Below are 25,177 nucleotides of genomic sequence, written 5' to 3'. Positions count from 1 at the left end.
AGTTTTCTCATGGCAGTTGTATTTCCATTGCTTCCACCAGGGAACACTTGTAGCATCTTTGGTTGGTGCTTCAATCGAATGCACTACATACTGCGGAAAGCAAGCCCGAATCCTTACAAACAAAGATATTCATTGCATCACCACCCCTTTCAAAACCCTTTAAAGACTAGTTTGTCACCTTGATATTGTAGACCAATAACACTTCATGAGAAATCAAGCCACTTGGCCTAAATAATGTTATGGACACATTCTGATGTCAACCTCAAACATGCTTGAGATTTACATGAGCAATGCATACGACATCATGCTACAGCCTCATGTGAACTGGAGGGGCAAATCAAGACTCAAGTTAGTCTCTCTCTCTCCCATTCTGTACTCCCTTTAGCACACCCCTTGACCATATAACACCTTGATCCATCCACACACACTTAGTTTTTTTTAGTAAATCCATTATGAATTACTTAGTGGCAAACCTTGGAGTGAGGAAAACCCACCAAAAGAAAACAAGTACAAAAGATGCCACAGTTCAATGCAAACTATGACAAGGTCAACAAATGCCTAAGAGCAAGACATACAAGGAGTGATCTATCTGTTCGAGGAAGAGACCATCATGCATCGACTATCGAAGAGAAGCTCGAAAAAAGGAGGAGAGGCGGTTCGCCAAAAACAACCCTGTTACGAGCTTGCCATATTGTCTAGAAAGCCCAATATTGCAACCAATGAAAAAAGACCCCATATGATCTGAGCTGAGCAAGAAGAATGCCAAAAGGACAAAAAGATTTCCCAAATATTAGGGAAAGTGCACTTGAAGACAGCCAGCGATAAGCGCGCGGCATGCACATTTTTTTTAAAATTTTGTAAATCTTGATGGAATTTACAGTTAGGGAAACCTCAGAGCGAGGAGAAACCATGAAAAATAAGAGATACAAAAAGTGGAGCACCATGAGGCTCCGAAGGCTAGAAACAGTCACAGTAAATCCTGTAGGCATCAAGAGTGATGTCCCCAACATCACGTGCAAAATGTAGCGCTTGACCAAGCGAGATTTTGAAAACGGGAGAAGGGTCAAAATAAGTGCCTTGAAACATCATCGAGCTCCTACGGTGCCAAATGGCCCACAGAACTCAAAATTTGACCCTATTAAAAAACACCGCAAACTGAGATTGCCGAGATTGAAGCACCCCAAAAGCCAAAACCATATGTGAAAAATGCAAGAAGGAAAACGAAGGCGAAGAGCAGCCGAGACTTGGCGAATGAAGGATCTGGAGCAATGACAACCCCAAGATAAGTGTGGCACAGTCCCCTCAGCTTCATGGCATCTCAAGCAACGAGAAGGTACAATATGCCGTGCCACACACACACACACACACACACACACACTCACTTCTACCTTAATCTACGTTCAATGTAGCTATTCCTCTGCTGCAACCATCCCCTTAAATTCCCAATTGTCTTTTCAAATCTTATCACCAAAAATAAGCATGCAGGACACCTTTTTTTCTTTTTTGCAAAGTTGGTGAATTATATTAGGTAAGGGCAAAAAATTACACACACTCGACCCAGAGCTCATAATTAACCAGAGAAATACATCTGTCTTGCCGTGACACTTGACCAAGAGTATGTACTATACTACATTATTATCAATTCTGGTGTCTACCAAATTTTAATATCAAATTCAGATCATTCTTAGGCATGCATATCAACCGTGGGAAGAGATAAGTGCTTACAAAATAGACACCATCATTGTGTACTTTCTCACCCCGAGAATGTGATTCACATGGAATATAACTGCTCTTAATCAAACAAGTTTAAGGGTTACGTTGGCATCCTTTTTAAAAAAAAAAAAGCAGAGAGCAGGACCCATATGAGGCTCTTCAATGATGTACCCATCTACAAACTAAAATACCCAAAAACATTTCAATCATTCAATGCATTCACATGCAAAACTCAAATGTACTCTATTCACTCAGGCTTGTTTTACAAAGCCAAACTAGTCAAATATTACAATGTGTCATGACTGAATATCACTGGAATCAAGTTAAGATGCTAGACTCTGTTCAAATCTATTAATATGTTATCGTCGAAAGAAGACGTGAAGTGCAACTTGCACAATTTCTGAATACCAATTGAGCACAATACAATTGTGCTTCTTGGTGATATTGTCTTCTCACTCTATTCGAAACTTTTACATCCCATTTACATGACTTTGTATGCACTAATAATGACAGGGGACAACAGTGCAACTAGCTATTTTCCCAAGGATCTATCTTTCTATACAATTTTACTACCTTGTTTTGGCGCCAACAATAAGTTGGTCTTACATAAGAATTGTTGAGTCAGGCTCATTACCGTTCCTCAATACAATATTTTTCCCTTAACAGCTTCCAGCTGTTGTTGGACTCTCTATATATACTCTCCCCCACGAAAGTGGGCTCAAAAATTATCAGTTTTGACTGACTTGGGCATGCCTAACATGCTTTCATTTTTACTATATAAAGCAAGTTGATGAATTCAGATATTGTACACAGATAGAATGTTGCAAAAATTGCTATCCGCTGCTCTCAATATATGAAAGCACAGCATCTGTATGTACCGAGAAAAGCTGGGTGTCCACAAAAAGCTGTTCAAACAAAAAGAACAAAAAAAGCTAAGTTGATTATAAAAGCCACATAGCCATCTAAGAAAACCTCATTATAAACATCAGCTAAAGGAGATCATCCATTAGGAACCGTGACTACTTTAGCATTAGCAATGGGCTTCTAGAACATTCCACTTAAAATTCGGAAAGAGCAAAAGATGGGGGTGTTACCTTCATGAAAGCCTGGTCCTTGCTTTCAAAGTCTTCCACAAAACTGTCTTTCAAGAGCAACGATACCTGCAATCATATTACAACCAGAACAGCAAAATTAGATGTCTGAAAAATCAATAAAAATATAACCTATGTTGGAGCTTCTATAAGGATCATGGTCCACTATTGCTTTTTGGTTAAAGCCAAAATAACCATCGTAAAGTAGGTGAAGCCTTTCTCGTCTTCAATGACAGAAACAAGCCACTTCAGATGCACCTTTCGTCCCCTAGGAAGATTCGCACTAATATAGCACCTTCAGTCAATAAGAAATTGTATAGATTATTCATTATCCATTTGAGAATATTTAGTATGGGGCCACGGAGGACCCTAACTTAGGGACCCTACTACATCTCTACCATTACTATGGGCCTTGGATTGCTACCACCAAATCTTTGCACCTCACCCATATAATAAAGCCCACAAAAGCTCGCCTCTCAACCATCAATTGTCACATGAAAGACCTCATCTAATTTGGAAGTTAAGGTCCCACCAATGTGAAACCGGCCCGTAGGGCGGTAGACTTCGGCTTTCACCCGAAACTTTACTTTAACTTTACAACACAAAGGAACTTCACAAAATAAGCCTGTGACTGGAATTCGACACTTCAAGATAAACCACGCCTTGGCAACTAGAGCGCTCCCACGCAGACAACGACACCCTGTTGGCCCCAAAGACTGGCACCCCTTTCGGTATTTCTTTATTCTTATTATACTTGAGAAAAACCTCTAAACTTCTACAAGCTGTCCCATTTTTATCGAGCTGAAATTCCTCTACTCCAGCCCGATTTCGGTAACATAACCACAGTAGAAGTCTCCTCGAACAACATCCCAAGCAAACATTGACTTTCCACGCACTTTAGAGCTCTTTGCAAAACCTGGCAAGAAATTGCAGCTCGCTGAATTCTCTGTTTTGCGCTCTGATCAGCATGCCGATCACTTTTCTGGGTAGCCCTCGAGCTCTGGCACCTGTAGGGTCACTTGCCCCTTGAATTGACGAGATTCCTCACGGGAAATCTCTCATAATTGTCCTATACACGCACCCAATGCTTTCTTGAGGATCCCCTGACAAATAAACGATCCGAACGCTTCCACCTAACCCTCACTAAGCTGTCCAAACCTGTCCATGGCTGTAATTGCAGGTTTCTAACCCAATTTCGCCAACTTAACGACGCAAATATCCCTGTAGGTCAAAAGTACATGTCAAGGACACTTTCCCTTGCGGTATGGAAGCTTTCCAATGAGCTGCAGTGCAATTTCAGCATGCTGTAATTTTCTGTTTTGCCAATCTTAGGTGCCTACTGCCCTGTACACGCATCCCAAGGCCTTTCCGAGGCTCCCCTGGCAATTCCCTGCAGTTTAGGTGCGAAATCCTAAACCTGCAGAAAAACACAGCAGGCTGTAATTCTCTGTTTTGGACCGTTTCGAGCGGAGCAAGCACGCCTACGTATGTCTCAAGTGCTCCCGCACGCAATGGGACAATTCCCATGTAAATCAGACAAGTTTTCACCCAAAAAAACTCCCCGTTTTCGCATTCCTTCGCGATGGAACTCTGCGTACCTAAAGGGGATTAGCAATTAGCTACTCCGGTTCTTGTACAGAAGGCTCTTGCCTTGGCAAACGCACATAAAACCCCCAGAACTGTACATGGTCATCTGAGAAGCCCAGCTAGTGGGGCATTACCATATGTGCAAAGGGGAGAGAGAGATGAGCGAGAACAAATCGTCGCGCTACATAGAGCAAGGGAGAAGGCAAGCTTTTCATTAAAGCTATGATCACCTGCACCCACTACTCACATACACTGTAGCACACACTTCTGGGCTGAAATCAGCCCCCTCTCTTGAAATGGGCGCCTCCTCTTGATGATGCTTTTGGCAATTGCATCTGGAGCCGCCATGTGCCCAGTTTGCGTCTTTTGAGTTAATTCCCTAGTACCCACCAACTTATAAGTATAGCGAGGGGCCTAAATGACTTTGAATTGAGCCTAGACACCCTTTTACTGCTCGGATTCTAGTGCCGATTGGCCCGACCAACTCGTGGTGACCTGCCCTTCCCGACTACGAGTGAAACTCTCGGGCCGTTTCACACTGGCCATACAATGTCCGACCATTTGCAACTTCAAAAAGAGGGTCCCAAAAATTAAACAAAAATCATCGGAAAGAAACCAACAACTCAAGTTAGCAATTGCCAGGTCCTCGAGACATACCACCCTCTTAAGATCGCAAACGTCCTCGATTGCGTGCCATAGATAATTTAGTGTGGTAAGCACCTTTTATCATCGCATGTATCTGCAAGAAAGACTGTCAAAACATGTGTACAAATGACTTAATGAGACCTTCATACTTTTGTCAAACAATGTACATTGCTATTGCACTGAATCCATGAGTACATTTGATGTGCTAGTTCTATCATACTCCTTTGCAGACGTTGGGTTGGGACATACATAAGGCTGTAACCCAAAGGGCTCAAGGGAAAGCTGCAATACATTTGGTGACTTTGACAGTTCATGCTCTTCCATCCACTTTGCATCCATAGGTGGATAGTTCTTGAACTTCACCAAATAGCATATTGCAACCTATCCCTTAACTTTTTACCTGTGCAAGAGGCTCTTGCCTCTGCAAACGAGCATAATTCCACAACACTGTAGTATACTACCCACGACCAAGTAAGCTCAAATTTCAAGATGATTTATCAATGCGTCAAAGAATCCAAGCAATCGCCTCAAAGAATCGACAAGCAGCGTGCCACCTGGCAGACTCACATCACTCCCGTAGGAAATCTAGTGGACAGTCTACCACCGTGAGACCTCTCCCTATCTCATCTTGGTTCATACTTGCAAACCCTAAAAATGAAGCAAAAAATCAGCCCTAATTTGACCACTTTTTGGCAGGGCGAACATGCAGAATTTCTTGTCTGTCCTGTGAAGAGGAACCCTCTTTCTTGGTGTCATTCGTCTTGTCAGCCATAGTGTAATTCCAAGTTCCTGTGCTTTGTGTCTTCGCTCAAAAACCAACCGAGGCTCACTTCTTGAGGAAAAAGTAATTATGTCCCTACATCGGAACCATGAAACCGGCCCATAGGGCGGTACTACCGACTTTGGCTTTCACCCGAAACTTTAACTTTACGACACAAAGGAACTTTGCGAATAAGCATGTGACTGGAATTCAACACTTCAACACAAACCACGGCTTGGTAGCTAGAGCGCTCCAAGCAGACAACGACACCCTGTTGGCCCGAAAGACCGGTGTCCCTTTCGGTATTTCTTTATTCTTATTATACTTGAGAAAAACCTGTCAACTTCTACAACCTGTCCCACTTTTATCGGGCTGAAATTCCTCTACTCCAATCCGATTTCGGCAACATAACCACAATAGAAGTCTCCTCGGACAAAATCCCAAGCAAACATTGACTTCACACGCACTTTAGAGATCTTTGCAAAACCTGGCGAGAAATTACAACTCGCTGATTCTTTGTTTTGCGCTTCGATCCGCGTGCCGATCACTTTTCTGGGTAGCCCTCGAGCTCTCGCACATGTAGGGTCACTTGCCCCTTGAATTAGACGAGATCCCTTGTGGAAAATCTCTCTAAATTGTCCTATACACGCACCCAATGCTTTCCCGAGGCTCCCTTGACAAATAAACGATCCGAATGCTTCCACCTAACGCTCACCAAGCTGTCCAAACATGTCCATGGCTGTAATTGCAGGTTTCTGACCCCATTTCGCCAACATAACGGGGCAAATATCCCTGTAGGTCAAAAGTACATGTCAAGGACACTTTCTCTTGCGGTATGGAAGCTTTCCAATGAGCTGCAGGTCAATTTCAGCATGTTGTAATTGACCTGTTTTGCCACAGTTAGGTGCCTACTGCTCTGTACACACATCCCAAGGTCTTTCCGAGGCTCCCCTGGCAATTCCCTGCAGTTTAGGTTCAAAACCCTAAACCTGCAGGAAAACACAGCAGGCTGTAATTCTCTGGTTTGGACCTTTTGGAGCGGAGCAAGCGCCTACGCGTGTCTCAAGTGCTCTTGCACGCAATGGGACAGTTCCCCTGTAAATCGGACAAGTTTTCAGGCGAGAAAACTCTCCATTTTCGCATTCCTTCGCGATGGAACTCTGCGTACCTAAAGGGGATTAGCAATTAGCTAATCCTGTTCCTGTACAGAAGGCTCTTGCCTCGGCAAACGTGCATAAAACCCCCAAAATTGTACATGGTCATTTGAGAAGCCAAGCTAGTGGGGCATTACCATATGTGCAAAGGGGAGAGAGAGACGCGCGAGAGCAAATCATCGCGCTACATAGAGCAAGGGAGAAGGCAAGCTTTCCATTAAAGCTGTGATCACCTGCACCGACTTCTCACGCACACACTGTAGCACACACTTATGGGCTGAAATCAGCCCCCTCTCTTGAAATGGGCGCCTCCTCTTGCTGATGCTTCTTGCAATTGCATCTGGAGCCACCATGTGTCCATTTTACCTCTTTTGAGTTAATTCCCTAGTACCCACCAACTTATAAGTGTAGCGAGGGGCCTAAATGACTTTGAACTGAGCCTAGACACCCTTTTACTGCTCGGATTCCAATGCCGATTGGCCCAACCAACTCGTGGTGACCTGTCCTTCCCCATTGCGGGTGAAACTCTCGGCCGTCGGTCCTTTCACACTGCCGTACAATGTCCGACCATTTGCAACTTCAAAAAGAGGGTCCCAAAAATTAAACAAAAATCATCGGAACGAAACCAACAACTCAAGTTAGCAATTGCCATGTCCTCGTGACATCAATGTCTGGGCTCATCACATGACTTTCCACATAATGAGGGCCTTACAACTTGAGCACCATGGATCATCGGTGGGAATTGGCCAGGAGGTCACATACTGCCACCAAACAAGGCTTCTTCTACTCAGAAGTCACAATGTCTACTTGCATGGCATAGGGTCTCGATAACCCCTTGAAACAGGATATCAAAAAGTTGCCATGGATTGAGCCTCGCATTAAAAATGCCGTAGTAGGATGTATGTTATGTAGGTGCCCACAGATAGTCCTCAGACCCTAGTTACCTGAAACTCCTCTTTTTTGCTACTTCCAAATTTCCAATACTCTTGTCATTTCCATTCTCCTTGCTTCTATAGTTACCCTAAACTCCCCTAAACTTCACTGTTTTTCCTGTTTCACTTCCCTTTCCTGTTTCCCCATTCCCTTAACTTGCCTCAGACTCATGATCTAACACCCCCCCTGCAGCATCTCTCTTTTCCTCCATTGGCGGTAGTTGCTATGTTCACTCAGAGTCTTTGCATTGGATTGCTTTACCCTTTAGCGGTATGGGAGATAGTCAAACACTTCATATGTGTAGATATTTTTAAGTGTGTTTTATTTACAACCCCCCCCTCCCCCCCCCCCCCGGGGCCCCTTCCTTTGAAATAGAGTTGGATACCCCAAGCCAAAGATCTACAACAACACACATGAGAAGACTACAAACAACTGAACTAAACTTGAAAAAGGAGAGAGAGAGAGGAGGAGAGTCAACACGAAGCGACGGAGTTCCGCTTCTAGATGCACTAGTCCCAAAGATTGGCGCCCCTTACGGTATTTCTTTATTATTGCTTCACAAAGGTACAATGTCCAAGGTTGGTGGGGCTATGTTTTTAATCCTAACTGCTTTTGGGCCTCTCGGCCAGAAATTGCAAGTTAGGCCATGCCGCATCACAAATTTGTGACATACACCTCTCTTGAATAATTGTAATCGCTCTCAATTACTCCTGCAAAACACACATAGGAAAAAACTTGCTTAGTAGATAGTGACTTTAAGTACTCATGTACTAGACTGCACAGATCCAGCTAGTACCTCTTAAGTCTCAAAGAGAAAAAATCAGTGACTTTATTCCCATTGAGGTAACCTATGACAATGGAGGAGTGGCTCCCCTCTTGTGTAGTCCGCAACACAACAGATGCAACTTGCTGATTTATCGGTGCCTTTCGGAATGGTTGGTGCTAAACCAAAAGCCTCAAGGTAAAGCTCTAATATCCGAGGAGAATCAACTAAGTCGATACTTCCTGAACTTCACCAAATACCGTTGTGGCAACTTACCTTTCACTTTCCTTTCCTTGTCTTCTAGTACCTGTTCTGGAATATCGAGCAGCGAGTTGAGTCCCGCAAAGAGGGCAAATATTATGGATGTGGGGAACAGTGGCACCTTCTTGCCAAGTGCCCTAACAAAGCGTCCAATGATCAAGCCGAGGACAAGCCACTTAGTTCCAAAGCGGCAGAGGAGGGAGCAAAGAACTCTACATCATGCCTCTGGAGGAGGTACCACAAGAACGGCATCGCGGCCGACCACAGGGCAAGAAAGGCCACATTGAAGAATGAGAAGGGAAAAGATATTATTCTTGATGTGAAATTAAAGGGCGAGTCCCTCCCACTTGTATTGGCTTTGGCTATTTCAAAATTAATGAAATCTAGTCTTTTTATTTGCTCAATCTACTTGAATGAACTAAATGACAATAAAACGTTAAACATCTCAACCTTAGAGAAAGAATAACAAGACATTTTTGCAAGCTCAAGCGGATTATTTCTCTGAGGGCTTGTTCGGAGAGCTACCTCCTCAAAGACCTGAAGATTACACGATTGATTTGATTCCCGACAGAGCACGCCAACAAATCGGCCACCTTACAGAGTAAGCAAAGCCCAAAATGAGGAAATTATGAACCAAGTAAAAGAGCTTGAAAAGGGTCCAATTCAGCCCAATACATCACCTTATTGTTCACCAATGCTTCTTGTATCAAAGAAAGATGGGTCTTCGAGAATGTGCATAGACTATAGATTTTGTTTTGTTTTAGGAGTCGGGTAGGGCACTCTCGGCCGCTCTCCTCATACACCGGAAAAGTGCACAAGAAGAACGACCAGGAGTATGCACCCAGAATCCTAGGGCAGACGCTTTTGTCACTAGTTTCCTCTGGACTACGAGAGGCCAGAATTTTCTACACACTTAGAGCCATGACCCATGCCCTTGAGAGACCCATTTTGCTAAATTGATATGGGCGTGATAGCGACCAAGTACCTTTGTTCAGAGGCCCAGGTACTGTGGAGCTTGCTTCGGTCTTCCCTTTGGAGTTGCCTCCTCCAGGTAAATTATCGCTCACCTCACTAAACTACCCTTGTAACCCGACGGTTTTCCCCTAGGAAATGCCATACCCGCTTGGAAGGGCGTCGCTCACAAGTGGCGTCCGCTGAGGTTGGTGGTGTCTCCCTTTTGCACCTCCCAACCCCTTTTAGGTGAAGTTGACCCCCCTAGGAGGGAAAGGCACTTGGGCGCTCTTGTAGCTCATTTAGCTTCGCTTGGGGAGAATTACGTCATTTCCCTCGGAAGGGATCGGATTCAAAATAACAGCATACGAAGGGGAGTATTATCTCCCCATCCGCCTATGCACAGCACCCAAGTACCGGGGTACAACTTCACCGAGGAACTTCGCCACAGGCACGTGCCCTGCCAATTCCATCCCTCACGGATCATGGCGTACCCAGAAGGGCATCCACATCCCGCGAGCCTCCCCACCAAGGAGGATAACGGTTCTTTCTTCAGGGTCCAACGACAGGTCGATAGCGTTGAAGGTGAGGTTGAATCGGTTTAGCTAGCGCCCCTAGAATCATCAACCGCCAAACAGTTCATCAGCAAACGCAAAAGCGAACGACCCTCTAATTGGGAGCACAGCGAGCAAATGCTATGTCCGCACATATAACTATCAGCCAGTTTGAGCCAACCTACTTTCGCGAGAGCCAGCACTCTCTCTTCTTTCCTATTCACTATAGTGCTCCTATTGAGCTGCAGCAGGTATCCATGAGTTTGTTCGAAGCCGCCGTCTTATAGGGCTCCAACGCCAGACACGAATGCCTCTCGTCCCACTTGTCCCATGCGTGGTAGCGAACTAAGCTAAAGTCAGCCGCTGGGATATACTTATTCATCCAGTGTTGTGTTCTTGTCGTTCAAGTCCACTTCTTGAACGGTTGGTTCTTAGGCTTCTTGTTTACCAAGGAGCCTATATCCAGGTAGATGAAACCAAGCGGTATAGAGCTCTCAACAAAATCACCATCAAAAACAGGTTTTCAATACCCTGGATCGATGATAGACTAGACAAGTTACATGGTTCTACATGCTTTAGCAGACTGGAGTTGAAACGTGGCTATCATCATATCAGGATCGCTCTTGGAGATGTATACAAGACCGCATTTAGGACGTCCTTTAGATTGTACAAGTATTTGGTGACGAATTTTGGGCTCACAAATGCTCCTGCAACATTCAACAAGATAATGGACACAATTTTTAAAGAGTACCAGTTATTTGTGGGCATCTTTTTTGACGACATCATCGTATTCTCCAAGAGTGAAGCAGAGCACATACACCATATTATAGGATTTTTAGGCACAACGGCAACATAGATTGGTGATCAATAGGAAAAAGAGCGAGTTTTCTTACCAGAGATACACTTATTGGGATACACTGTCTCTTCAAAGGGTGTCAAGATGGGCCCACCAAACTATCAGAGATTGGCAAAATTTGAAGAATGTACATGACGTTCGTAGTTTTTTGGGCTTATGTTCGTACTATGGTGGTTCATTCGAAAGTTTGCGAAGATTGCTTTTCCCCTACACACTGACACTCAAAAAGGAGTTCCCTTTGCTTGGGGACCATCGGAAATTGCCGTATTCAAGACTCTTACAAAAAAATTGACAACTAGTCTTGTGTTTATTCTACCATATTTGTAGAAACAATTCGAGGTTTACTGTGATGCGTGTGGATGCAGCCTAGGGGGCGGTCTTAATGCAGAAAGGCGTAGAATGTTCTCCAACGGGAGCAAGTTGCATAAATCTGCGAGAAGGAGCTTTTGGCAGTCATCCATGCTCTTACTCAGCGGCGACATTTTCTACTAAAAGCAAATTTTACAATGTTCACACTTCTTGTCCCGGAAACAACTTTCGAATAAGCAAACGAAATGGGCAAACATTTTGTCGCAGATTCACTTTTAAATAGTCCATGTTACAGGAAAGAAGAACTTGGTAGTAGACGCGTTGTCTCGAAAGCCGAAGATATCGGCTATTTCGACCATACACCATCGGAACTTCGCAAAATGCTTGATCTGTACGCCACAGATCTAGATTGCACAGACATCTTTTACCGGTTACAAAGTGGGGAGACAGTTGCAAGGTATGCTTTGAAGGAAGGGTAATTAATGCAAAAGACAATGACGTGTGTCACATAGGGAATAAGGTCTTGACCAAGTGCCATAATCCACTTTTGTTGGGCATAAAGGCATCGAGAGCACCTTGAAAGGTGTTGGAAAGTATTTCCATTGGCCGAGGCTCAAAAAGGATGCAGATGAGTTTGTTCGCAGTGTTTAGTGTGTCAAAAAAACAAGTTTGACGGACACAAGCGACTTGGTCTACTACAACCTTTAGCCATTCCTAACCCACCTTGGAAGAGTATAGCAATGGACTTTATTTTTTATCTTTCAAAGACTCAAAGTGGGCATGATGGCACCTGGACAACCATCGACCGCTTCAAGGAAACGGGCTCATTTTACTCCAGTAAAGAAAATAGTAAAAGTTGAACATTTGACTAAGCTATTTGTCTCACATATTTTCAGATTACATCGTATGTCTGAATCCATAGTTTCAGATAGAGATCCCCGCTTCACAAGTTTGTTTTGGGTAGCAATATGGGAAAATATAGGAGCACGGCTTAAATTCTCGCCCTCGTTTCATCCACACATAGATGGGCAGTCAGAGATAGCCAATTCAGTGGTTTTAGACTTGTTAAAGTTATACATCTCTGATTAGAAGAGTCTGTGGGACAACTTTTTGCCCTTAGTAAAGTTTGCTTACAACACCACAGTTCACACATCTATAAGGAAGGCACCATTATCAAGGGTGTCAAAAAGGTTCCACCCATTCTGAACACCAAAGATAAGATTTTTGAAGCAGATCAGTATACATTGGATCTGGACACTATTTTTGCCAAGGTATGGGATGCTTTGGAAAATCTCAAGCACGACATAAGAAGGCAGTAGACAAGCATCGACGTGACTTGCAGTTGCAAGAAGCTGATTGGGTGCTACTTAGGTTTGAGAAAGCCCGATTACGAAGCGGAAGGGTAAGGAGAGGCTTTTTCCAAAGCTAAGTATGCGATACTAAGGACCTTTCCAGATACATGGAAAAAAAATGATGTATCCTTTAGACTGAAGTTAACAGATAGTTGGAAGATTCACAATACATTTCATGTGAGTATTGAGACCTTTCAAAGGTGAACTGCCACTTGACAGGGAGCTAGAAGATCAACCAAAAGTGGAAGAGAACGAGCAGCTTATGGCTCACAAGAAAAGGAAAGTAAAACTAAGCTAACACGATAATATTTGGTCAACTTTAGGAATTATCTGTTTCTTGATGCCAAGAGGATGGAGGAGGAGGACTTGGCACATACTCCTCAGATACTAGAGCTTTACCTTGAGGCTTTTGGTTTAGCATCGACTATTCCAAGAGTTACTGATGAATCAAAAGGTTGAATCTGGTGTAGTGGGGACTGCACAAGAGGGGAGTTACTCCGCTCCTTTGTCACACATTACGTCGACGGGAATAAAGTCACTGATTTCTCTTGAAATTTCAGGATATTGGCAGGCTGACACTAATCTGTTGAATGACTTTATGTAAAGAAGTACTTTGAAATGGAAATTTCTAAAATGAATCTGTTACATGTGCTCTCTCACGAGTGTATTGTTCGAGTTAGCGTTTGAAAGATGAAATGACTGCAGCATTTTGTCTTAGTCGGAGGGGTGATGTCGATGTGATAGTAACGAAATTTAGTAGATCAAGACATCCGTAAAAGATCAGCGTGGTCTAGATGTGATTGCTAAATAAGTTACGATGATCATGATTCTTATCTAAGATCTCAATGGGGATAGTGATGTAAATGTGATGCGAATGTTCAGTGACTGTCGTCTTCGTGCAAGTGCTTGATATGTGTGGTCTAATACGTCGGTGCTGAGAGTTGGTGTCTACTTTGTCCTAAGAGGGAGGTATGTCAGAAAGTGATGACGTGGCATGGTCCAAAGGACGGAACTCGGCCGAGGAGCCTAGAAGGAAGCAGAAGAACTTGTTCCAACTCACAAGCTTTGGTCAAGTGGCCCAAAGAAGGGTAGGCCTAAAAACCTAACCCTCCCAACTTACAGAACCCACGCAAGGGGGCTTAAACTGCTTTAAAATAAAGTCCAAGGCTCAGAGTTGTGCAGAGATACTGACATGGCAGTGCATACGGACTGGCCTGCGATTGGTGGTGTAAATTGCAGATAGATGATGACGTGGCAACAGTGTACGGACAACCCATGGGGCGCTTGCTTTTGGAGCCAGTAGCAACTAGCTTTTAGAACATTAGCTTTTCATGTACTTCTTTTGAGTTTGGCCAAGGGCCTTAACAAGTGTGCCCATGGCCTCCTCTCTAGGCAGATTAGCTTGGGAGCATCGCCAAAGAGAAGGGACCCTCGGGCATTGTACTTTGCGAAGCATAATAATAAGGCGAGTCTTTGGGGCCAGTGCGTTTGGGTGCGGAACTACGTCGTGTCACAAAAGCAGTTTTGATTTGGTCATCAAGATGGATCCCCGATCGGGAAGCCATCTAGTATTCTTACCTTGTTGAGAGCTTGGTAGTCGACACAAACGCAGATTATGTTGGATTGCTTCTTCGGAGCTATCACTATGGTTGACAACCATTCTCAATGTTTTACGAGCACGATGACACGTACTTCCTGCACTTTTCTAGCTCAAGTTTGACAGCTTCTACATACTTTGGATTGAGCTTGAACGCTCGGCATCTAATTTGTTTAGCCCGACTAACCAGAGATAATGTGTGGACCTCGAGCTCTAAAGGACATCCCTTCCAAATCTAGTAAGACCACACGAAAACATCCTTGAAAGAGTGCCTAAAAGAAATTACTTGGTCGAGTAGCACACGGTGATCCCACAGCCATGCGGCCAACAAAATGGGCTTGCGGTTTTCAGAGTTGTCAAGGTTCACTTCCTTCACTAGGTAAGGAGAGGGTACTGCTAAGGATGTTTCTGTAGTTGAAGAGGAAGCCGCTTCTTGGACCATGGATACATCATGAGCTAGTGTTTGATCGTTATTGAGGTCAGCATAGGCTTCTTGTAACCAACTTGAGGGAAACTCGTCCAAGGGCAAGCCATCAGACAAAGAGGTTGGCTTAGCTTTGATCCGAGTGTTAAGACACAGAGGAGGTTGGGGTCTGGGCGAACTCATGTGAGAAGATTTCTTTCCTCTACTATGGTCCTTCATAGGCTCACCAAGCCCAAGGGCTTCCACTGTAGAAGATTCTAACTTATTAGCCTCTATAACCTCAACACTTGTTTTTGGGCTAGGTGGCATAGTTCCAATTCGTCACTACCTACATATGGTTCGAAGACCCCTCACGTGCAAACTCTAGTCCCCTCACGTGCAAACTCTAGTCTCGCATCATGACTACATAGAACATGCCATTCACGACAAGATACCATGTTCTATCGAAGGTGAAAATGTAACTAAGCAAGGAACACAAACCGGCTTATACTTTACCAATAACAATTTGCTAATAAAGAGAAAATGAAGAAATTCCTATCAACTTACTCTTTGTTTTGGGCCACCTATTGCATGGACACTACAAGACGGTGTATCTTCAAGCAATGACTGAATAGAGACCACATAACAAGGCATAGATTGTAGCTTCCAACCACTCAAGCAAGTCTTCCTCTAAGCTGTCATGTGGAGGAGGCTATTCTAGTCCGGGGGTTGTCTCTACTAAAAAGAAACTATGCTGCACCGCTAGATCCACCCCCCCTTCAAGTCTAATTGGTTTCATTGGTGATCCACGAGTATGATTCCACATTGCATCATTTCCCCAATCATGTAGCACCTTAGTGTGCCACCGCCACGGTCTGCCAATGAGCTAAGGAAAACCGCCCTCAACCTGGGAAAGGCACACCACAACAAAATCCAAGCTGAAGGTGAAATCTTGCACCTGTAGTGGCACTTCGTCCACTATGCCTAGGAGTCTACTGCTTTCAAGAAGGCCCCATCAATGTCGGAGAGTAGAGAAATTGGTTCGCCCTAAGCACGAGTTGGTGGCTTGTCAGCAGTTGGAAGAGGTGTATTCAAGAGCGAGACGACAGGTGTTGGAAGAGTTTGACCTATTGGAAGACTAAGGGCAAGGGCTGCCCTTGGAGCTCTAGTAGGACACCGACGGGCTCCTCTACTTGTTTCGACTTGTTCTGAGGGGCAGCCATGTGGGTAGAAGGTGGTGGCTGAGGGAATTGTGCTACAACAAATGTGAAATCCGACCAGCTCTGACTTAGGCCCGAAGATGTGGAGGCACGCTGCTTTGGACACGTAATAATCCTTGGCCTTTGGGCAATGCCGACAAGGACTAGACCCTTTGGGAAGAGGACATTTGCTTTGGTAATGTCCATATTCCCCACATATTTAACATAAAATTGGTTGCTTGGATAAACGAGATGGAGGGCGAGGTCACGGGTGGTCGTAGGGATTGCTCTAGTATGGAGGTGGTAGCCGATGTGTAGAAGCTCTGAGGGGCTAAGGGAGAGTTAGCATGATAATAGGACTTTGTATCCCTTGCATAGGCAAGGTAGTCAGCAAAGGGGGCATGTGACTTGGTTGGCCATAGGGGGAAACCATGTTGGAAGCAGGCACCAACCCTTGTTGAAGAGTAGGGGCGAGGATCTATTGTAACTGCCACAATCCCTTCTAGTAGTAACAGCCTTTGTCTTCATGTCCGGGTTTCTCACAAAAGTCGGGCGTCTTCTAGAGAGCGACATCAAGACTTAGACCCTGGTGAGCCTTGAGCTCTTCTAGCTCTCTGGTCAATCGTCCAAAGCTTCTTGATGTGGGGACTTCTCTTGTTGAAGAGAGTAGGACCTCTCCTCTTGAAGAGCTTGTTGTAATTTTAATGCTTCCAGTTCCCTGCATAAAGTAATCAAGGAGTCAAATGCACTTTCCATGATAAGCGACAAACGCTTCTAGAATGGCTTCAGGTCAGAGAGTCTCCCATAGCTTCTACTGAGAAGCCTAGAGGGGAGCCTTCTCCACCCACTTCGTGACCCCATGAATTCTCCTTGTTGCTTGGGAAGCTTGGCAGATCACTATCTCAACCACCCGCTATTTTTAAGTTGCCGACACCACTTGCTATTTATGGATCAGCGAGCTCCTCTCCAATATGCGCCATGTAAGCAACTGAAGCTACTCAAGCTCCTCAAATAAAGTTTGCTTAGTGTGCATTTGTGACATTCTGTCCCCTTAAAAGAAGAGTGATTGCCTTCTATTACACTTGCAGACACAACAAAGAGATGACAGCCGGTAAGCACCACCATAACCAGCTGGTTATACTCACCAGGCGATGGATGCCAACAAAAACAGAGATTTTCAATGCAATAGAGAGAGTACTCAGCACACAGAAGAATGAAAAGAGACAACTAGCTCTCAGCTCATAGAGTTACATACGAGAGGAAGAGAGAGTTCAGCTCATAGATATTGTAGAGGAGATGGAATTTACTAAATAAAATGGAGAGATGGAGAGGTGGAGTTCCTCTCCTACACAGCATTGGCCCCTGAATAGGCGTCCCTCACAGTATTTGTTTATTATATTAAAATTCAGCTGTGAGAGAGAGAGAGAGAGAGAGAGAGAGAGAGAGAGAGAGAGAGAAATGAAATGAAATGAAATGTTATATTAACGTCTTCAAAAGGCCAAAGTGACCTATCAGACCAGAAAGTTACAATGGGGTCAAGTTACAATGGAGTGTATCTGATACAAAGTCAAAATAACAAGATGACAAAATGACAAAATAAAATACTATGGAATCCTAAACTGCTAGGTGTGAGCTAAGCAGCTAGCTGGGATAGCTAGATCGCAAGAGATCCAGCATCGGTGGCAGCATCGGTGGCTGGCGGGTCTCATCAATCTCCTCCATGGTCAGTAGACTGACCGGGCGTCGTGCGTGTCGGGCCAAAGTGATCCGAATCCTCTGATGCAACCTCCGTCGATGTTGTGTAGTCCTCTGCAGTTGTGGGCGTCTGGATCTCCCCAGCTCGGTCGCTCGGTCGATCAGTGTGCCTCTGGTGTGAGGCTACGAGCTCTGCTGTGGTGGTAGCTCCTCCGGGTGTCCAATGGCAGCTCTAAAAAAGTCTGTGATCTGTCTCTAAGATTGGCTAGCCTCTCCTCTCATCAAGCTCTCTCTGTGTCTGCGCAGCTCGAGCAAAAACAGACCCAAGCATCTCTGATCCTCATACTGCATGACTCTGGAGAGTGGTCCAAAGCCCTCTCTAAACAAGCAATGGAAGCGGCCTCATATCTCGTAGCAGATGGGGCAGTGGCATGTGTAGTGCAACTCTGTCTCAGGCTCGATGTCACACAGGGGGCATATCCTGGCCTCTGCTGGTACTCCGTTGTATCTCCCAGTCTCAATCCACAGCTGGTGTGAAGATGTGCGTATCTAGCCAATAGCACATCGTATCCCATGAGACAAGTGGGTGTCCATGTATCTGGGCCTCGTCACAAAACCGTCCTCCGTAAGCTGGAGACGATGCTCTCTGTAGAAATCCATCTTCGTGCCCAGCTCCTGTGCTGGCTGTATCCATGTCCTCCTGGTGTCTAGTTCTGTCAGGTCGTGGCGGATGAGCCTGGTGATCTCGGATTGTGTAAGAGTCAGAGAGGGTGCATCCAGTGAGTACTGGAAGGGAGGCAATCTGTCTATGCTAAACCATGTGCCTGAAACCATGATGTCATCTCCCCATACCAGCATGTTGTATCTCCCTGCATGGCTAACTATCGAGAGGACTCAAATGCAAGGCAGGCATATCTGTCTCTGGGAAGTTCCCAAATGCGGTGTATGAAGGAGACAAATCTGATGAGTGCCTCAGCCACTAGTGGGGGGGCAGCTAGCTTCGCCCGGACAATAGCACGTGGTACTGAAGCCTAATGAGCTGCGAGATCATAGAGACCAGAGGCTTCTCCATGTCCCCCGATCCATCGGTGCAGCATGTCCTCCCGTGATGATCCAATGAAGGTCACCAAATCTCAGCTCCATAAAGCAATGCAGAAGCCACCGAAGTGTCAAAGAGCTAGAGCTTTGTCCGAGGCTCCTAAAACTGAACCTGTGAACACATCCTTTCCAATCTACCCAATGTTGCCTGGGCTCTGGTCAATCTAGTCTCTGTTGCCCTCCTCAATGAAAATGCTGGCCCACTATAAACCACTCCAAGGTAAGTGTAGGCATCTATATACTCCACTGTCTCCTGGCCGTATGTGAATGCGGGCGCTGACCTCCTGATCCACTGTGGGGTGGTATTAAATACCATGACCTTGGTTTTACCAAGGTTGACGGACAAACCACTTTCCTGGGCAAACCTATGCAAAGCATCCAAGTGACGTTGCATCCCCTCCGGAGAGTCAGAGATCAACACAATATCATCAGCATATAACAATAGTGGAATCCATGTCCCTGCCAGCTGTGCACCTCTATTACCATCCCTCTCAATGTAGTCAGAAACCTCATCCACATACATACCAAATAGAGTAGGAGAGAGCGGGCAGCCCTGCTTTACCCCAATAGTTGAGTGAACCGGTGTGGATAGACCCTCTGAGGTGCGTACATGCCCCACTACTGACCTGTATAATGCCATGACCGCCCAAATGAGCTCTATAGGTACTCCCATCTGCTGTAATCTGCACATCAATCTAGCTCCCGGTACTGTGTCAAATGCTTTGCGGAAATCCACAAAGCTACAATAGATCCGTCTCCCATGCAACCTGCCCTCCTCAATGATGGCTCTGAGTGTCAAGATATGGTCAAGAGTAGAAAAACCCCTCCTGAACCCTGCCTGCCCGGCTGCACGTATCCCCTCCCGCTCCGCCCATCTACTCAGTTGCTGCTCCACAATAGATGCGTACAACCGTGCCAATGTGTGTCCAATCATGATAGTGCGATAATTCCCAGGCTCCATAGGGTCTCCCGACTTGAAGATAGGTACAATAGTAGATAGGCTTCAAGTATCAGGCAAGCTCTCAGACATGGCACGGTTAAACATAACTGCTAGAAGCTTTGCTAGTAGAGAGAGAGAGAGAGAGAGAGAGAGATGGCTCCAGGAAATGGTGCGAAGTGTCCTCTACAACTGGCTTTTGCAGCCCTTTGAATATTTGTGCCATTTGTTTGCTCTTGCTATGGTGGGAATGCCTGTATGTCCATTTTCCATGGATGCATTGCCTTTGTGTCCACTTTCCATGCAAGCACTGTCTGTGTGTCCAACTGCCATGCATGAAGTGCTCGTGTGGCCACTTATTGCTATTTTTGGACCTCACCACTTCGCTAATTTTTGGATTGCAAAATCAGCCACCTGCTATTTTTGTGTCGTCAACTCCACCACCTGGTTGCTTTTGGGCAAGGGGCCTTTTTAAGCGAGCTAGGGGGTCACTTTTGTCAGATCAGCTTGGAAGTACATGTTGCACAGTGACTCCCCGGCAACTGTACTCTGTGATTGACTAATACAAAAAGAAGTATGCATCTAGGAGTGGACTATGCAAAAAGAAGTATGCATTTAACACTCCCTATTGTGACTATTTAGTGTTTTTCTTTCAAATTCAAGCGTTAAAAGTTTGTCAGTTCTGTTCATGTGTTGCTGTGGGATTACCACCTTGTCAATGCCAAGACAGTTACAATACTTGCTAGGTGCAAAGGCTCTATGGGTAACCAGCACAATGGGGTGAGGGGGACCAGGGTATAGTAAAAGATGTCACGATTTGGGCAGTCTACAGCCCCATGATCTAGTCTACTGTACTCCTAACCCTTTCAAGAGGGAACATTCAATGCTCTATAGCAAGGCCATTGGCTCATCCCGTTATATGGTGTCGGGCCACAAGCTCAAGTAGATGCTGGCCATATCTGCTGTTTTCTGCCCAAGTGTCAGCCAATAAACAACCTGCCAGCCTCCAATTCTTCTATTGTGTGCATCACCTCAAGGTGCTCAAAATCATACCGCAAGGTCCACTTTGTGTCCAAGTTTTGAAGTCTCCCATGAGCAGGACTTCCGGAATATTGTATCATACAACTCTTGCAGCAGCCCAGTCCCCTCCCCCTATGCTTTCCCCTCCCCACCCTCTGGTGCATTGAAAATCTCAATCCTCTTGGAAGAAAAGTAGCATAGAGGAATGTATATCACTGTCTGATAACAGCTGTAATCAGCTCTAGCCTTGGGTCTCAGGCCATGCTCATTTTTATCTTGTCTGAAGAGCACCGCTATGCCCAAACGTGGCTTTCATCTTCCTATGCTCCATGGCCTCGTTGGTGTGTCCAGTAGGCTTTATTGCACTTACAAACTGCTAAATGAGCCTCTGAGTCTGGGTGCATTGGCATATGTGTGCCATACGCTGCCTCGCGCTAGTCAGGGGCCTTGCTGATGACCCAACAATCTCTGTAAATATCATGCAGCCTTTTATTGATATACTATAGATAATGCAAGTAAACAAGAGACAGGAAAGGGCTGTTCTTTGAAATTTTGGTAGCATTTTAGCATACCCATTACTGATACATCACTATATCTATGTATCGACAAGTGCAGGAAAAGGATTACAAAACGCTCCCATCAAAAGCCAAAGGTCACTTACTTTGTCATTATTTGACTGAACATTTGTGATGGTGTGTGAACGCAAGTTTCTGCATAATGACTCCAGGTAACTTCTGAGGACAGCTAGGAAGCTCTCAGCAGCCTGAGACTGCATCAGAACCCATGACATGATCAATAACGGTCACTGCTGCTTAGCACAATACGTGTCGTCTAGAAAACAAGGAGACCTCTAACTTGTAAGGCAAACACAGGATGGTCCCGCCTTCACTGTATACAATACTTACAATAAAACAAAAGAAATTTTGCAAATACCTGGGCATCATTGTACACATGCACAGGGTGCCTCCTGGCGTACTCGCCTTCAGCAGCAAGTCTTGCATAAAATGGCTCCAAAGCTGAACTGAGTTCTCTTCGATGGGGCAAAGAAGGTGTAGATGGCATCGATACCTAATAAAACCAAGGAATCCAAATGTTACAACATACTGCACATTTACCTCAGTTGAAGCCAATGAAGCCCACTCACAAAATTGATGTTTACTTCCCGCAGTTCTCAAATGGCCCTCAAGGCTTACCCATATTATCCACAATAATTTTGTAAAACTTTGAAAAACATGTGAAGGGTACACTGAAGATTTGATGAGAGTACCATGTTTGCTATACCAAATTGTTGCAAATAAAACCCGCTAAGAAAATTAAAAGTACATAAGTAGTAACAAACCTTGTCCCTCTGTACGTTGAAGACCACGACACTTGATGACTTTGAACGTAAAGTCGAGGATTTCTGTAGTACACCAACCTGCAAACAGAAGTCATTTCGGTAAATACATTGAAAAAAATCATATGACTCGCATATATAGATTCTTATAAGCCCCTCACCATTTCACTCCAGCAGAGATCTGCCCCGATACTTTCACCCAGCACACAGTTGTACCAGGGCATAGTTTTTTTAATACTCATATGGTAAATTTATCATACTTTTATACTTGTATGAAATTTAGGGTATGATATGCATATCATATGATCAAACATACTTACCACGCTGCATCTATATGATAAATTGATAGAACCTATTTTTAACCTTAATGAATGGCTAGCCAAATGTGGTTTGCGACTTTTTCAAGCAATTGCTCACTTCCAATACCCGTATGCGCTTTCCCTATGGAAAAACTATGTCCCCTTGTACTTCCACTGCTGCTCACTTCCATTCCCTTCCACTCTACATGTCCCCCATCTCCTTTAAACCTATATTCCCCTCCCTATGAACCTCTTTACTTACCACAAATTACATTAACCCTTCTAAACATTCATAGCATGCCAACCCCCCCCCCCCCCCCCCCCCCCCCCCTTCCCTCTGTACCAAGTGAACTTCCTCCTAACCAGCTTGAGGATCTGACTATTGACCTTGTTACACACAAGCTCCACTTAATCAAACCCCTTAAAGAGTTAGTGCAACACACAAAAAAGAGATTATGAGTCAAGTCAATGACCTATTGGCCAAGGGACTCAATGAACCCAGTTCTTCACCTTTTGGCTCTGGAGTATTTCTTGTGCAGAAGAAGGATGGGTCATGGAGTATGTGTATTGACTAAAGAGCACTTAACAAGACAACCAACAAAAACAGATTCCTCTTCCTTGGATATAGGACATTCCTGTAATATACTTTCTTTAGTCCGGTAGACCTCAAAAGTGGCTATCAGCATGTTCAGATTGCACTTTGGGAAGATAAGATTGCCCTCCAGACCACTTTTGGCTTACACAAATTTTACTAGCATAGGGGGGACCCTATGGCCATAGGGTGCCAATATAGAGCATAGATCGGTTCTTACTAACATAGAGAGACCTTACCAACGCTGTTGCAACTTTTGACAAGATGATGGACAGGATTTCCAGAGGGTTCAAGAGGTTTGTGAGCACTTGCCTCGGCTACAAAATTGTCTTTTCAAATAGAGGCCAAGCATTGAACATTTGACTTGGGTGATCCAGGCACTTAGAGCAATAGGTTGGTTGTAACAAGAGAGAATTCTTAATGAGGAAGATTCAGTTTCTTGGTCATATCATCTCTCCAAAGGGTGTGTATGGAGGTATCCATTAGGGATTGGTCACCTTTGAGGAATCTCCAAAATGCCAGGAATCTTGGTATCCTGTTCCTATTATCGGCACCAAGGTTATTTGCTTAGATTGCAGCTCTGTTGCATGAGCTTACAAAAAAAGTTATTTTCACTTGGGGACAGACATCACAATTTTTGAGACAAAGATTACCACAGGGCAGTTTTGGTACTACCAAATTTGCACTGACCTTTTGACGTGCATTGTGATGCTTGTCTTAGCAGTCTGGAACTAGCTTTGTAACAGGATGCACAAGCTGTAGCCAACGAGAGCAGGTTGCTAACTAAGGCTAAGAGGGTAGCTCAATTTTACGAGAAGGAACTCTAGTTCCATCCATGCTTTCAGTTCTTGAAAGCAATACTTGCTAGGTGCTGACTTAACTGTACACCCTGATCATCGAAGTGTGAAGTATTTCTTAACTCGGAGTAAGTGGTCAAGTAAGTAGATGACGTGAGCGAATTCTTTATCTTTCTTCCACTTCCAGATTGTGCATATATACAAGAAGAAGAATGTAGTTGCTAATGCTTTATTATGCAAACCACAAATTGCAGCAATTACCAATCTTTTCACCATCAATTTGAGGATATACAAGAGCAGTATGCTACAGATTCGATTTTGATACTATGATTGACCTGCTTCAAAATGGAGAGGCAGACTCTAAATTTTGTCTTAAAGATGAGTTTTTTAAGAAGCCTCCCAAAAGAAGAGTCATCACTCTCGATTACACTTGCAAACCAGACAACAAACAAAGAATAGCTCAGTAGACACTGACTCTATGCTTACATGCATTTGAGCAGTTCAAACCATGCATTGGCACAAAGACAGAAGCCACCAAACACTCAAAATCACATTCACATCTCTCTCCCTGTCGAGATCTTAGACATGAACCGTGATCATTACGAGTTAGTTAGCCATCACATCCAGATCGCACTCAGCATTTACAGATGTCTTGACGCACTGAATGTCATCACTCAAAATTTATATCAACAAGATAAAATGCTGCAATCAGTTCATCTTTAACACATACTCACGCAAAAACAACAAATCAAAGAGTGTGTGGTTCATTCAATTCTTTAAGAATTCCAACCACAAGCCTACAACTTATGGCAAATGTTTATGTACATATCATAAAGTCGCTCAACAAAGTACTATCAGCTTGTCAGCACCCCCAAAATCTCATAGAGAAGTTGGTTGACTCTATTCTTCTGTGGATAATACATCCATTCTCTTCCTAAACTTGACCAAATACTTGCGGACAAGCGCACCCTTCACTTTTTTTTCCTTGTGTGCTAGGACCCACTCAAGTATAAGAATCTCCTCTGTTTCTTCTACACACACACACACACACACGAAAATCCACACGATAGACACGGAGTGGTGGAGTTCCACTCCAAGAAACACTCCTTTCAATATTTCTTTTGTGTTGCTCAAACAAAGGTACAACTACCACATAGCTCAATCTCTACTTCTCCACACGCTAGAATGCCAGAGAGTGCCCCCAAAACTCATATTTAAAGACACCAAGTCCCAAAAGCATCAGATATGAAAAGCTGACAACCCTAGGGCTACTTC

At 44.4% G+C, this 25,177-nt stretch overlaps 1 protein-coding gene across 2 annotated transcripts in view; it reads right to left on the bottom strand.

Moving 5' to 3' along the window:
• Positions 1-2,031: 2,031 nt before the first annotated feature.
• The window catches only part of LOC147453170 (uncharacterized), a 127,071-nt gene continuing 103,925 nt past the window's right edge, over positions 2,032-25,177 (bottom strand). For both annotated transcript variants that reach the window (XM_086518648.1, XM_086518647.1), the window contains exons 14-18: positions 22,218-22,295; positions 21,812-21,946; positions 21,540-21,647; positions 2,808-2,873; positions 2,032-2,618 (exon numbers count right to left, since the gene is read on the bottom strand). In XM_086518648.1, the coding sequence (XP_086374774.1) occupies positions 2,547-2,618; positions 2,808-2,873; positions 21,540-21,647; positions 21,812-21,946; positions 22,218-22,295 (459 nt within the window). In that variant the 3' untranslated portion in view covers positions 2,032-2,546. The remainder of the gene's footprint in view (positions 2,619-2,807; positions 2,874-21,539; positions 21,648-21,811; positions 21,947-22,217; positions 22,296-25,177) is intronic.

This window comes from Adiantum capillus-veneris, chromosome 8 (genome assembly GCF_014529385.1).
Source record: "Adiantum capillus-veneris isolate H3 chromosome 8, ASM1452938v2, whole genome shotgun sequence".
Classification (NCBI taxonomy): domain Eukaryota; kingdom Viridiplantae; phylum Streptophyta; class Polypodiopsida; order Polypodiales; family Pteridaceae; genus Adiantum; species Adiantum capillus-veneris.
The sequence above is the reverse complement of the archived record's forward strand: the minus strand, read 5'-3'. Positions and strand labels throughout refer to the sequence as shown.